The sequence below is a fragment of the Hippopotamus amphibius genome, chromosome 9 (assembly GCF_030028045.1).
Source record: "Hippopotamus amphibius kiboko isolate mHipAmp2 chromosome 9, mHipAmp2.hap2, whole genome shotgun sequence".
In the NCBI taxonomy this organism is placed as follows: domain Eukaryota; kingdom Metazoa; phylum Chordata; class Mammalia; order Artiodactyla; family Hippopotamidae; genus Hippopotamus; species Hippopotamus amphibius.
Genome location: NC_080194.1, coordinates 113166876 through 113180920, shown reverse-complemented (window position 1 = coordinate 113180920; position 14045 = coordinate 113166876). Strand labels below are relative to the sequence as shown.

The 14045-nt window shown below is 43.4% G+C and overlaps 1 protein-coding gene and 1 pseudogene across 1 annotated transcript; one reads left to right on the top strand and one right to left on the bottom strand.

Annotated features, from left to right (window-relative positions):
* Positions 1–251: 251 nt before the first annotated feature.
* Positions 252–2529, bottom strand: SEPHS2 (selenophosphate synthetase 2). The gene has a single exon (XM_057695304.1). It carries the CDS (start codon positions 2350–2352, stop codon positions 994–996), a length of 1359 nt encoding a protein of 452 aa, XP_057551287.1. The 5' UTR covers positions 2353–2529; the 3' UTR covers positions 252–993.
* Positions 2530–5367: 2838 nt separating this feature from the next.
* On the top strand, positions 5368–6281 carry LOC130861006 (KATNB1-like protein 1; annotated as a pseudogene).
* Positions 6282–14045: the final 7764 nt, after the last annotated feature.

The following is a 14045-nucleotide window of genomic DNA, read 5'->3' as shown; positions in this document are numbered from 1 at the left end:
GCATATCTCCTTGCTTCCTGTTAGTGTTCCCCAACTCTGAGGGCATTTATACTTTGGCCTCCTCTGTTCTTACCCCTCTTCCACCCACTTTCAATCTCCCAAGAATTGCTGACACCTTTCTCTTGCTCTCTCCTCTCCCGCCCTCTAGTCCTGGGGATTTATGCCTGTTCTTGAGTCCTCTGCTGTCAGTTGGTTCATTTTATAAGACTGTAAAAAGATTTGTAAAAGAATACAAACATTAGCCAGAAGAGTTTTTCAACAAAATCCTCTTTTATTTCACTAAAAATCAATTTGATTAAATCACCAGGGATTTTCAGGGCAAGATTTAACATCTTAATGTCCACCAAGGCCTGGGCTCTGGGTCTTGCTCTGCCTCTCCCAATCCTCAAAGGGGTTTAGAGGGAGAGACGTCATTAACAGAGACCAAGTAAAGTGGTTGGAGGTCCTCCTTTCCCAGTCATTGGACAAGCTGCTCAATTCTTGTCCAGAGTAGGAAAGAGCCAGTATTTCAGAGTAATCTACTAAGAATCTGACATTGCATTTTAACCTCTCTTAACAATTTAGATTTATCAACAGTATTGGTCCAAACTTATTTACTTCTGATCTAAATTTCTTTTTGCAATTTATTTTTGGTGTCTATGTAATTTTAATAAATAATCTCACTCCCTGGAGAGAAATCACTTAACCCTATGCCAAGGAAAATCTCTCAAACCTGAGTAGCCTCATCTTGCTCTTGGAAAGAGGAAAACAGAGGGTTTTCTGATCTTTTTCCACTCAAGAGATTAACAAACCAACCCCCTCAAAGTCCAAAATGTTACTTCTGGCCTTGGAATGTGCAGCCTTTGACGGCTGATTGAAATCACCTAGAAAGGGCAGCTGGAACTACTGTGCAGGCCGCCTTCTTTGGAAATTTCTTCCTAAAATCAACTCTTGAGAATCGTCCATGATTCTATACAAAGGCTCTTCAGTCCAAACAACTTCTGTCATTCCAACTCACAAGCTAGGCTCAGAGGAGGCACTGGAATTCTCAGGAGCAAGAGCAGCAGCAGTGGCCCCACGAGGTAGGACCTCAATAACTCGAGGCTTGTCAATGATCCGGGCCGTCCGGTTTCCCTTTTCCACAATACCGACGATCCAGGCTTGGTGACCCTCTCCATACTTGGAAGATTTGATTTCTGAACAGAAGCGAGCTGCCTGTTCTCTTGGCAGACAAATTAGTAACCCTCCAGAAGTTTCTGCTGAGGTTCCTTGAAGGAGACCGAAGCGCCCGCTGGCCTTGCTGATGGCAGCCATCTTGGCAATGATTGGCAGATTATGAATGACAAAGGACACCTCATTTCTTTGTTGTTTTGCAAGGTTCTGAGAGTGACCTAGAATGCCAAAGCCTGTGATATCTGTGGCTGCATGGGCATTAAACGTGTGCATTAATCCAGCAGCAATTCTATTTAGGGTAGCCATGTTGAACATGGCTTCCTGATAGGCCAGCTCTACCTCTTCTCTGGAGACCACCATCTTTACCTTACTCCATCTTTCAGGATTATCCAGCCATTGGTGGGCATTGACTGCAACCTGGGTTCCTAAGGGTTTGGTTAACACGAGCACATCCCCAACAACGGCACTGTCAGGCATTATGAATTCATTTGGTTGACATACAACAGTGGCAACTCCACCCACGATAATCCAAGGGTTTACCACCGTTTGCCCACCAGTCACTGCAGTCCCTCCTTCCTCTGCAGCATCCCGAAAGCCTCTGACAATGAGTGGCGTTATCTTTTCTCGTTCCTCCTCACTCATACTCTGGCTGACGCTGAGCAGCATCAACATGTTGTCACATTCGGTGATGCCCATGGCGTAGAGGTCACTCAGCACGTTGGCACAAGCTATGCGCCCCATCATGTAGGGATCTTCCACCAAGGGGTAAAAGAAGTCGGTGGTCTGCACCAAGGACAGGCCCCCGTGCCTCAGGGGTATGACGCAGGAGTCCATCCCAATGCCGAGGGTTGGGAAGGTCGGGCTGGCTTCCGCCCTAACCGGCAGGCCGGCTTCCTGGGCCGTCTCTTCATGGCCTCCGACCAGGCCCCGGCCCGGCGGGGGCCGCACCTCCGGCCGCGTCAGTCCCGCCAGGAGTTTGAGCAGCGTCTCCTGGGGGACCTTGCAGCCTCAGCCCTTCATGCCGGAGAAGCCGGTCAGCCGCCAGCTCGGGCTGAGGCCCAACGCCTGGGGCTCGAAGGGCCGGTAGCTCGAGAAGCCCCGGCCTAGAGGCAAGCCTGTCGGGCCCGAAGAGCCTTCCCCCGCCGCCGCCGCCGCCGCCATCGCCTCTCCGCCGGCGCCCGTCGCCGCGGCTTCCGCCATCACGCCTACCCGGCAGGGAGGGGAAAAGAGGAGAGAGGAGGAAAGGTCCCTTTTACTTTCCACTCCAGTTAATAAGGAGCAACAGTCAAATATTACCGCAGAGAGTCAACGCCGCACAACTCGCGCCCGCCGACCGCCGCCATCCCACGCGCTCCTGGCGGCCTAGAGGGAGGAGCCGCCGGCCTCCCCTTTTATACCCCTGGTGATTGACAGCCGTGCCAGCCAATGATGACGTTGCCACCGAGAGGCGGGCTTCCTTTGGTCTAAAAGATGTATTACAAATCAACCACCAGCTTGTGAAATTGGTCTCGGAAAGATTACAGAGCAAATGCCCTGGTTCATTTCCCTTGATGTAATTTAAACGCTCTCTTGTGAGTGGCTGGCAGAACTCTGTTTCCCTAGAGGCAGTTCACCAAGTCCAGCATTTTCGAAGATGAGGGCGGATCGGTCCCTTGGCAAACCTCAAGCTGGTCAGAATTGTCCAAGATATCGCATATGATGAATCCAGGGTAGGAAAAAAGCCCAGGGGAAAAATCGGAAAGAATAGTGAGAAATTAGATATTAAGTTACTACCATTATGTAAGCAAACTGCAGCATCAAAATAATGAAATATTAACATGGACTTTAAAGTATTTTAGGACTTTTAAGCTCAGACACCCGCATGGGTCCTGGTGCTGTTTCCATAACTAACTAATGACTGGCTGTGCCAGTCATTTTCCCTCTCCTGTGCATCCGCTGACTTATCTGAACAACAAAATAGTTTACACCTAGGTTTCTTCTATTCCAAAGTTTCTCTATCTCTTTAAGTTAATATGTATGAGAATCTGTGATGTATTCATGAAGGGCAGTTTGCCAATATCCATTAAAATTATAACTGCACTAAATACCTTTCACCTAGTAGTTCCATTTCTAGAACTTTATCCTTTAGATGCACTCACCTGTGTGAGTGGGAAATACTATTTATTGTTGTGCTATAAACATATGGGAACAACTTAAGTGTTTCTCATGATTAAAATAAATTGTGATACATTTGTATAACAGACTATCAGGCAACTGTAAAAAAGGATGAGAAAACACTGATGTGATTATATTGATAGTTGTTACAGTTCTAATAGGCAGGATTCTAAATGCTTGACATATATGCATATTAACTAATTTAATTCTCATAAAGACCTTATAAGTTAGGATTCTTTCCACATTTTACAGATAAGCAAGATTAGGCACAGAGAGATTAAATTACCTATTCAAAATCACAGGCAGTTTAGAGTGGAGCTGGGTACGAATCCAGGCAATCTGCTCCAAAGATCACCAGATAACATTGCCCATGATGCTTGTGAAGAGAAACAAACAAGCTTCAGAACAGTCTGCTACTGTTGCTTCAGAATAGACTGCTACCATTTGTTGTAAAAGGGGGAAATATATGCAAAAACATATTTCTGGAATGGGGATCAGGAGAAACTGGTAATTTTGCTTGCCTCTAGGGAGGGAATGAGGTGGTTAGGGGACAAGAGATTTTTTTCATTTTATTGTCTTTTTGTTCTTTTAACATTGGAACTTAAAATAATTTTTTTAAACATTTGAATGTAATACATACTTGAAAAAAAAAAAAAGCTAACTGCCCATGGGAGTATAAATTGGTTCAAACAGTTCAGAAAAGAGTTTGGCCTTAACGGATAAAGTCAGACACATGCAAACCCATGGAATTCCACCCATAGGACATGCCCTAGAGAAAACTCCTGCACTTGTGCCCCAGGTGATGTGTACAAGAATGGCTGTAAGACCTCTGGAGATGATTGCACAACAATGTGAATGTATTTAACACTACTAAACTGTATACTTAAAGTGGTTAAGATGGTAAATTTTATGTTATGTGTATTTTACCACAATCACAAATATAAAAAATATAGTAGAGTCTTATAGATCTTATAGTACATCATTGCATTTGGGTTTTATTACTGCACAGTACATCATTAAGCCCTGGAGTGAATTGGAAGGAACCAGAATGTTAGTATTAGACTGAGTCGCGGATCTTGGCTCTCCAAATAACCTTAGGTGAATTGTCTAACCTCTAGGAACCTCAGTTTCATTGCGTATAAAATAGTCCTTTCACCTGAAGATAATACATATGAAATAGGAATGTTAAGAGAATTAAAATTTTAAAATGTGTGTAAAGCTCCTAACACAGTTCCTGGCTGATAGTAAACTCAAAATAAATGATAGAACCAATTATCATGCAGTACTGGTAATTGTGGGTGTAGGGACTGGAATTTAAATCCACAAAACTTATAACATCTTCAAGAGTTTTTTATAAAAACAAATTTATTTATCTCACAAAGGAAAAAGAAGAGCTACAACAGTAAAACACTGGAAATGATCCAAGTGTCTGTTAACAGGGGAGTGCACAAATAAATCGTGGTGTAATCACACAACGGAATATTATTTATCTGTAAAAATGAAGTACAGGCATCATCAATATGGATAATCTCAAAAACAAAATGTTGGGGGACTTCTCTCGTGGCACAGTGGTTAAGAATCTGCCTGCCAATGCAGGGGACACAGATTCAAGCCCTGTCAGGGAAGATCTCACATGCCACAGAGCAACTAAGCCCACAAGCCACAACTATTGAGCCCACGTGCCACAACTACTGAGGCCTCCTGCACCTAGAGCCGTAACAAGAGAAGCCACCACAATGAGAGGCCCGTGCACTGCAACAAAGAGTAGCCTCTGCTTGCCACAGCTAGAGAAAGCCTGCAGGCAACAATGAAGACCCAACGCAGCCAAAAATAAATAAAATTTTAAAAATAAATAAAATTGTATTAAAAAATGTTGGGAGTAAGAAGCGAGCTACAGAAAACATAAACTAAGATGCCATCTATAAATAAACAATAGGAATGGCCCTGAGTGGGGCTCAGCCCAGGAGCTGAGAGATAGTCTGGGCTGCCTGGAGCAGTCGGTCAGCATCTGTGCTGGGCAGAGGCACCGCGGTACCATGAGGCACTGCTATTTAAGAGATTATGGCACCTGAAACCCACAATGTTAAAAAACGCAACTTTTGTAATAACATTGAGGATCATTTCACTGATCTTCCTAGAAAAAGAATCTCTAATTTCACTAATAAGAACATGAAGGAGGTTAAAAAATCTCCAAAATAGTTGGCTGCTTACATAACTAGAATAGTTGGACAAACTGTGAAAAGCCCAGATAAACTACATAAGGTGATCTATCGCAGAAAGAAAGTTCATCATCCTTTTCAAAATCCTCGTTACAGAAAAAAAGTCCCCTAAAAGTGGGGGCTGTGACATGGCAAGTAAAGAAAATGAACTGGCTTGTGCAGGCCACCTCCCTGAAAAATTACGGCTTGATAGTCAAACATATTTGGTTAACTCCAGTGATTCTGGTTCTTCCCAGACAGAAAGCCCATCATTGAAATATAGTGGGGGTTTTTTCTGAGGTTTCTCAGGAAGATGAAACAATGGCACAGGTTTTGTTCATCAGGAATTTGACATTGAGTGTAGCTTTAACTTTCTGGAGAAAGAGACGTATAAGTGAACTTGTAGCTTGTTTGGTGAGGATAGAGGACCTTGGAGTTGTGGCGGATTGCCTTCCGGTGCTCACCAATAGTTTACAGGAAGGAAAACAATGCATCTCACTTGGCTGCTGTGTAGACTTGTTGCCTCCAGTAAAGTCACTACTTAAAAGCAAGTTTGAAGAACATATACTAGTTGGTTTAAACTGGCTTCAAGCAGTCATAAAAAGGCGGTGGTCAGAACTATCATCCAAAACAGAAATTATAAATGATGGAAATACTCGGATTTTAAAACAACAATTAAGTGGATTGTGGGAACAGGTAAACCATCTTACTTTGGTTCCAGGATATACTGGTAATATAGCCAAGGATGTAGATGCTTATTTATTACAGTTGGATTGAGAGACTTCATCTGCTAAATCGCGTTTGATTATCCACAACATCTCTGGACTGTATGACGTCCCCAAAAATGTCTCAACTGAGAACTGTGAACTGTGGAAGAAATCAAAACCATGTTTTCCTTTAGAAAGCCACATAATGAGACCACTAATGAAACGCTAACGGTCTACTTCACGTTGAGGTGGAAAAATATCCAAAAGGAGCAGCTTCAACTTTCATGAGGTGAAAGTGCACTATGAAGATTGTTCACCTTTGCTGCATTTGGGATTTGTATGGTTATTTGGTAACAGTGTTGAAGAACTACTGGGTCTTAATGCAATCCTGCATAAGAATATATTTTATACTATGTGAAAAATAAGACAGGACTTATTACTAGGAATCACAAAGACCAATCATCATTACTTTTTTTAACATTGTGTTTTAGAAGAAAACACTTAAATGTGTGCAGCTACTATTTTCTTATGTTGAAAAGACTTTGAAAGTTTAAACCATCATAGCAAAAATCAATGCTTAAAGTTTTTTTTTTCACACTGAGACACTGTGTATACAGAATGCCTTAATTATTAATTAGCCAATGTGTATGATACCAATATCTGTTTAAGAAAATTAAAACCAACCATGCTCCTGGCAAGATAAAATTTAAAAAAAAAGAATAAATGATAATATAGCATTGAGATGCATAAATGATAAAAAAAAACTCTTTTAAAAGGTAAGAGAATGAATGATTAACAAAATTTAACATAGGCTTTACTTCTGAGGAAGGGTATATAAGAGAACTTCTGGGCTGTGTTAAATTCTGTTCCTTGGGCTGGGTGGTAGTTACATAGGTATTCTTTAAACCACATACATATATTTCCCCATGCTTTTTGTAAGTAAACTATATTTCAACAGTTTCAAAAGAAGAAAGTATGCTGTATTTCAGAATTTTTTAAAAAATAAGATAGTGCAAAAGCAATAGATGTGGAAGCAAAGGACCTCCGGGTTTTGTCTGATCTCTGGGTTTGCTAACAATGGGCTGTCTGGCCTAAAGGAAGTTATATAACCTCTCTACACCTTAGTTTCCACTTCTGTAAAATGAAGGTCATCATCTCTGCTTTGGATCGTATGAAAATCTCAACCTTGAAAAGTTCTTTGCAAAATGTTCAGCATATTGTACATGTGAAGGATTCTCTTATCATTAAGGGAAAAATGAAAACATTCTATTACGTCTGTAGTCACCTCTTCTGGGTTAAAAAGTGACTAGATCAGGTGCTCCTGGGTATATGCTCTCTTAGTTCTTTGGACTTTTCCTTCTCAGTATTCAGCGCAATTTGTAATTCTTCATTCATGTGATTACACTATGACTACCAGTTCCACTAGTCTGTAAGTGCCACAGAGCAGGGGCTGCTCTGTTTTGTCCACCCTAGCACTTTACATGGCAATAACATTTGTTGAATGAATCCATCATTTTATACAATACAGTTTGCTGAGCACATGCAATGAGTAATATGATTTTTTTTAATTTTATTTATTTATTTACTTATTGGCTGCATTGGGTCTTCATTGCTGCCCATGGGCTTTCTCTAGTTGTGGAGAGCAGGGGGCTACTCTTCACTGTGGTGCGAGGGCTCCTCATTGTGGTGGCTTCTCTTGTTGCAGAGCACGGGCTTTAGGCATGTGGGCTTCAGTAGTTGCAGCACACGGGCTCAATAGTTGTGGCTCACAGGCTTGCTTAGTTGCTCCGTGGCATGTGGGATCTTCCTGGGGCAGGAATCAAACCCATGTGCCCTGCATTGGCAGGCAGATTCTTAACCACTGCGCCACCTAGGAAGTCCCCTTATGATGGTTTTGAACATCCGAATATTTTGCATTTATCTATCTCCTCATTTCATCCTCAGAGCAGCCCCAGGAAATTGACATTCTTACCCCCACTTTACACATGCAGAAACTGGGGTCCCTGATAGGAGTCTTGCACAGGGTCACCAGCTGGGAATCAACCTAGTGAGATTTTGCAAACCCAACTCTGTCTGACCTGAACGCTAGTGCTCTACCCCCCATTCTGGGGGCCCCTTGATAATACTAACCCCCACCACACCCCTCAAGGAAGCAGGACACTTTTGGGGGAAGGTTTGCATCCTCATCGCTCCCTGTCACTTCTACCTGGGAGCAATGTTCGCTTGGGCTAGTGCAAAGAAAGTCATGAATTTGCCTTGGCCAGTGACCAACCCCCTGGGCCGAACAACAGGTTCATGTGCCTTTGAGCAGGTGATCGACCTCGGTGGATCCTTGTGACCACATAATGAGCTTTCGAAAGCATCCTTTTTATCTTTTTCTTTCCTTTTCTTTTTTTTTTTCCCTCAGCCCCGCCATGTGTATGCAGGATCTTAGTGCGGCATGCAAGATTGAACCTGTGCCCCCTACATGGAGAGCCTGGAGTCTTAACCACTGGACCACCAGGGAAGTCCCTCTTTTTCTTATTTTTTCACTGAGAGATGCATTGGACTGTATTTACAATTTGGGTCAAAGATTGCAAAGATAAAAACCTGGAGGTGGGATTGGGAGAGCAGGCAAAGGAGAAAAAAGAGGGGTTTTAAAGAATAAGAGAATCTGAGTACCAGCCGGTTGTTTTTTTTAAATTGGGATATAGTTGACTTACAATATGATAGAATATGATACTAATTTCGAGTGTACAGCATAGTGACTCAAAACTTTTATAGATTCACTCCACATAAAGTTATAAAATATTGGCTGTATTCTCTGTGCTGTACAGTACATCCTGTACCTTACTTATCTGATACATAGTAGTTTGTACCTCTTAATCCCCTACCCCTATCTGGCTCCTCATTACCCCCCGCCCCCCATATTTATTTATTTATTTATTGGCTGCGTTGGGTCTTTGTTGCTGCGCTTCGGCTTTCTGAACAGGGGGCTACTGTTCGTTGCGGTGCACAGGCGTCTCACTGCAGTGGCTTCTCTTGCTGTGGAGCACAGGCTCTAGGCGTGTGGGCTTCAGTGGTTGCGGTGTGTGGGCTCTGTAGTTGTGGCTCACAGGCTCTAGAGCACAGGCTCAGTAGTTGTGGAGCACGGGCTTAGTTGCTCTGAGGCATGTGGGATCTTCCCAGACCAGGGCTCGAACGTATGTCCCCTGCATTGGCAGGTGGATTCTTAACCACTGCGCCACCGGGGAAGTCCACCCCATTTGTTTTTCACATACAACAAAAGCCTTGGGGCTAGGGCTAATTATAGGTTTTTTTTTTCTTCCATTATGCTAATCATTCAGAATTATAACACTACATTTTAGGGTTCAGTACACTTTTTTTTTTCTTTTGGCCACGCTGTGTGGCATGTGGGATTTTAGTTCCCTGAGCAGGAATACACTACATTTTAGGGTTCAGTACACTTTTTTTTTTTTCTTTTGGCCATGCTGTGTGGCATGTGGGATTTTAGTTCCCTGAGCAGGAATCGAATCTGTGGCCCCTGCATTGGAAGCACGGAGTCTTAACCACTGGACCACTAGGGAACTCCTGAAAGTATACATTCAGTACATTTTCAGTATACTGAAAATACTTTAGTAGGCTCAGTACACTTTCCGGTTAAAAGTCGTTCCTGTTACAAAATTATTGTCTTGTCATTATAGAAAAATCACAAAATGCAACTTAGTAAAAAGAAAAAAAAGTTAAAATCACTTGAAATCCCTCCTCCCAGAGAGAAGCGCTATTAACACCTTAGTGGCGCAGAGCTAAGTTTAGGCATTTTTCTTCCCATGCTATATGGAGGGCCACTACCTCATACTGAGCCCCAGGGGGCGCCAGGTCATCCCCTCCGGGCTGCGTGGAGCAACATACTGTGTGCACTGTGCAACAGGTACCCTTTTTTTTAAGAACAAAGATGGGATCATCCCATTTTTTTCTAGTAAGAAATAAAATAATGGCTGGAAAATATCTGGCATGTAATAGATGCTGGAGACTCCCCCTGGGTTCATTCAGAAGTATGTATAGAAGACCTCCGTGTGCTAGCCACTGCACTGGATATTGGAGATATAGCAGTGATCACAACAAACAGCAGTCTCTGTCCTCCTGGAGCTGACATGTTAATGGAGAGAGGCAGCAGTAGATAATAGCAATCATTTGTTTGTTAGGGATAGATATTAAGGAGAAAAAATAAAGCCTAGAGAGAGGGGGTAAGAAGTCTGTATGTGAGTGTGTATTATGGTCAGGAAAGGCCTTACTGAGAAGGTGACTTTGAAGTAAAGAGAGGAGTAAGGATGCAAATATGTGGGAAAGAGTGTTTCAGGCAGAGAGAATGGCAAGTGCAAAGGTCCTGGGGCAGGAAGGAGTATGCCTGGGGTCTAGGAACAACAAGGAGTTCAGGGTGACTGCTGCATAGTGAGTGGGGAGAGTTAGAGGAAATGAAGTCAGACAGATGTGGCATAGGGTAGGGAGGAGGTAGCACAGGACATAGGGCTTCCTAGGTCATTGCAGGATTGGCATAATCTAATTTTGTTATAGTTTTTAATCTGCAGTCACACTCCAGAGGTCCAAAATTTTTCCCTTCGGCCTGAGCCCCCACTGCTTTGGCCTGACATCCAGGTCAGTGTCCCCACTGCTGGTTCCTGACTTGGACTTGACCCAGGCCACGTTCAGCCCGGCCTCCCAGCTCCCACCTCACCTGGAGTTGCCTCATGGGACTTCTAGCAACAGGCTCTGCCTCAGAAGACTTGAGAAATGACACCCATGGCCACAGCTCTTACACTCTTAACCATCTTCCACCATCCCAAATGGCAGGAAGTTTCATGTTTGTATCTGGGCCAAATGTGAGAAGCCCTAGTGAGTCAACTCTTGCCACAAGAACCAGAGAGAAAGAGACTCGGGGAGAGAGAAGAACTCAGGGAATGGAAAATGCTGAGACAGAGAGCTCGAGAGAGTGGCTTTGCAGGTGGTGAGGGAGGGAGTCATGTGATCATCTGTAGGAAGAGCATTCCAAACTGAGAAACACCCAGAGCAGAGGCCCTAAGACACAGCAAGCCAGATGTGATGGCGGAAGAGTAAGGAGGCCACTGTGGCTGGTGACAAGTGGGTGAGAGAAGGGCAGGAAGAAGTGATGTCAGAGGGGCAATGACGGGCCTGATGTGCAGGGCCTGTGGATAACTATAAGGCCTTTGGCTTTGGCTCTGGGTGAGATAGGAGCCACAGGAGGGTTTAGACCAGAGGACTGACATGATGCCTCTGGCTAAGGTGAGGGCGGATGGGCTGGGGAGATGGAAGCAGAGGGACAGTGAGGAGGAGGCCCCTGCAGAAATCCAGGGGAGAGGCAATGGTGGTTTGCACCAGTGAGGCAGTCAGAGTCAAGGTATTTTTTTAAAGTAGAACCAACAGATTTCCTGATGGCTTGAGTGTAAGATCTGATGGGTCTTATGGAGAATTTTTGGACTTTTTCTCCTCATAGAAAAAGGAAGCCACAGGATTGGTTTTGAGCAGGGGGATGACATGGTTGCCTTTGTGTTTTTGAAAGATCACTCTGGCTGCTAGGTCAAACATAGACTGGAGGGGAAGAATGCAGCAGAGGACAGTGAGGGACGGATGGTGGTGGCTTGGACTGGGAGAAGTAGATGGATGGAAGACAGCACAGCTCTCCCTGCCTCTGGACTTTTGCACAGGTTGCTGTCAATCATCCAAAAGCCCTTTATGGCCAACAAATACTATTACCTTCAAGACCCCAGGATGTCCCTCCCTTGTGATCCTTCAGCCCTGGGATTTCCTCTGTTTTAGCATTTATCATGCTAAGTTTACGCTGACATCTGTGAGCTTCTCATAGCTGGGATCACACCTCGCTAAACTCCTTAAAGAGTCCAAGGCCCAGCATGAGGTCTGACACAGAGAAGGCCTTAGAGAGTATTTGTTGAATGAATAAGTGAAAAGAATGTGAAAGAGGAAATAGGTCAACTCCCTGATATTTGGAGCTCACCAAAGCATTGCAAATCCTTTATTATTATTGTTATTGTTTTCTGATTATGAAAGTAATATGTGCTCTTTATGTAAAAAAAAATTACACATCTATTAGTCATAGCATGAAATATCCCTCAAACCTCATCCTCTATACTCTAGATATAACTCAAGACATGTCTAGAATTTAGAAATAACTATGCAGAGTTTAGTAACTATCCTCCCTTAATCTTTTTTCTATATACACTGAAAAATGAAACATTTAAAAGGCAGAGACATGGGAGAGAGAGAAGCTGAGAAAACAGACTTCCTGCCTAGCAGACAAATAAGATGTAACACACACTGTTTTGTAACTTGCTTTTTTTCTACTTGTGTTATCATGACAATCTTTCTATGCTAGTATATGTAAATCTACATTATTTTGTTAAAGGCTGAAGAGTATTGTGTAAAATGGATTTGTTTAATTGATATAACCAAATTCTTATTATGTTGGAGATTTAATTTATTTTCTTCCTTTTTTTTTAAATTTAAAGATTTCCTTGAATGTCCTTGTTGTATTTATCTTGAGGCACTGGATTTTAGGAGTATAGGTGAAACATGCGTTCCTCCTGGAATGGTCAGAGGACTTGAGACCATTTTACGGGGAATATTAGACATAACTGAGGATATTCAGCCTGGAAGAGAGAAGACTAAGGGTTGACATGAGCGTGTCCAAATGTCTGAAGGGGCTTCCAGGTGAGAAGGTGAACAGACTAGTCCTAGGCATTTCCACAGGGCAGTACCAAGTCTGAAGCATGGAAGTCACAGGAAGACAAATTGGCATGTGATACGAGAAAGCATTTTTCTACAGGCAGGGATGCCAGAGACACAGTGGATCTCTTTGAGAAGTCTTGAGCGTCCCATCTCTGGAGTGTGAACAGGGCCTGGTTGAAGATTTAGTGGGTGGTAATACATAAGGGACTTGTGTGAGGCGAGGGAGGGTTGAATTAGGTGATATTCAGGAGTTCTTTCAAATCTGAAATTTTTCTTACTACACTTCTAGAGGAAGCTCTCATAAAGGATGGTGTGGAGAAGTTGGCATGAAGCCTTAGAGAAGATCTTGGGAAGATTTTGACACGTGGTGAAGAGGAATGCACATTTCAGGCAAAGGGGATAGGCTGATGAGAGATTGGGGAGGAAAAAGTAGGACGTGAGGCTGAACAAAGTTTGAGCCAAGTTATGTTGTAAGACTGAAATTTACCCCAAGTAAGTAAGAACTTTTGGCATTTCTGCCTCGCCCTAGCCACACAAACTCTATTTGAAGACTGCTTCCCCACCCAGGGATTGAGAATGAGGTCCCAAGATGCTTATATTTAAAATGTGACTTTGTTCCCTTGGCCTTAGCTGATTACTGTAGGGTGGACACTGGGACTCGAACCTGGCCAATCAGATTCTCCCTCTTAAGAGTGTGGAAACTCAGAGATCTTAGCCGCTGTGGTCTTTTCCTTTTGGATGAAGTTATCAATAAAGGGTAAACTTTTTTTGAGCTTTGTTGAAGAGGTGGAGAGCCATGGCCTGCAGAGAGGAAGGGAAGAATGGGGGAAGATGGGGTGCCTGCTCCAGCCACCCAGAAGACAGTTGTTTTTGGGTTGCCCTAAGGGCTTTGTGATATCCTTTAAACAAATTTATTCTTTTGGTTTTAGCCAGTTCAAATGTGTTCCTTTACTTGCCACAATGTGAGATTGGGCCAAGCCCCTCTAAATTCATAGGGGCTCATCCAAGGCCCTGAAGGAGCTTCAGGAATATTCAGCTGGAGGAGGGGTGGCAGAAGGGGTTGAAGGGCATCTGATAGGTGGTGAGACCTGGG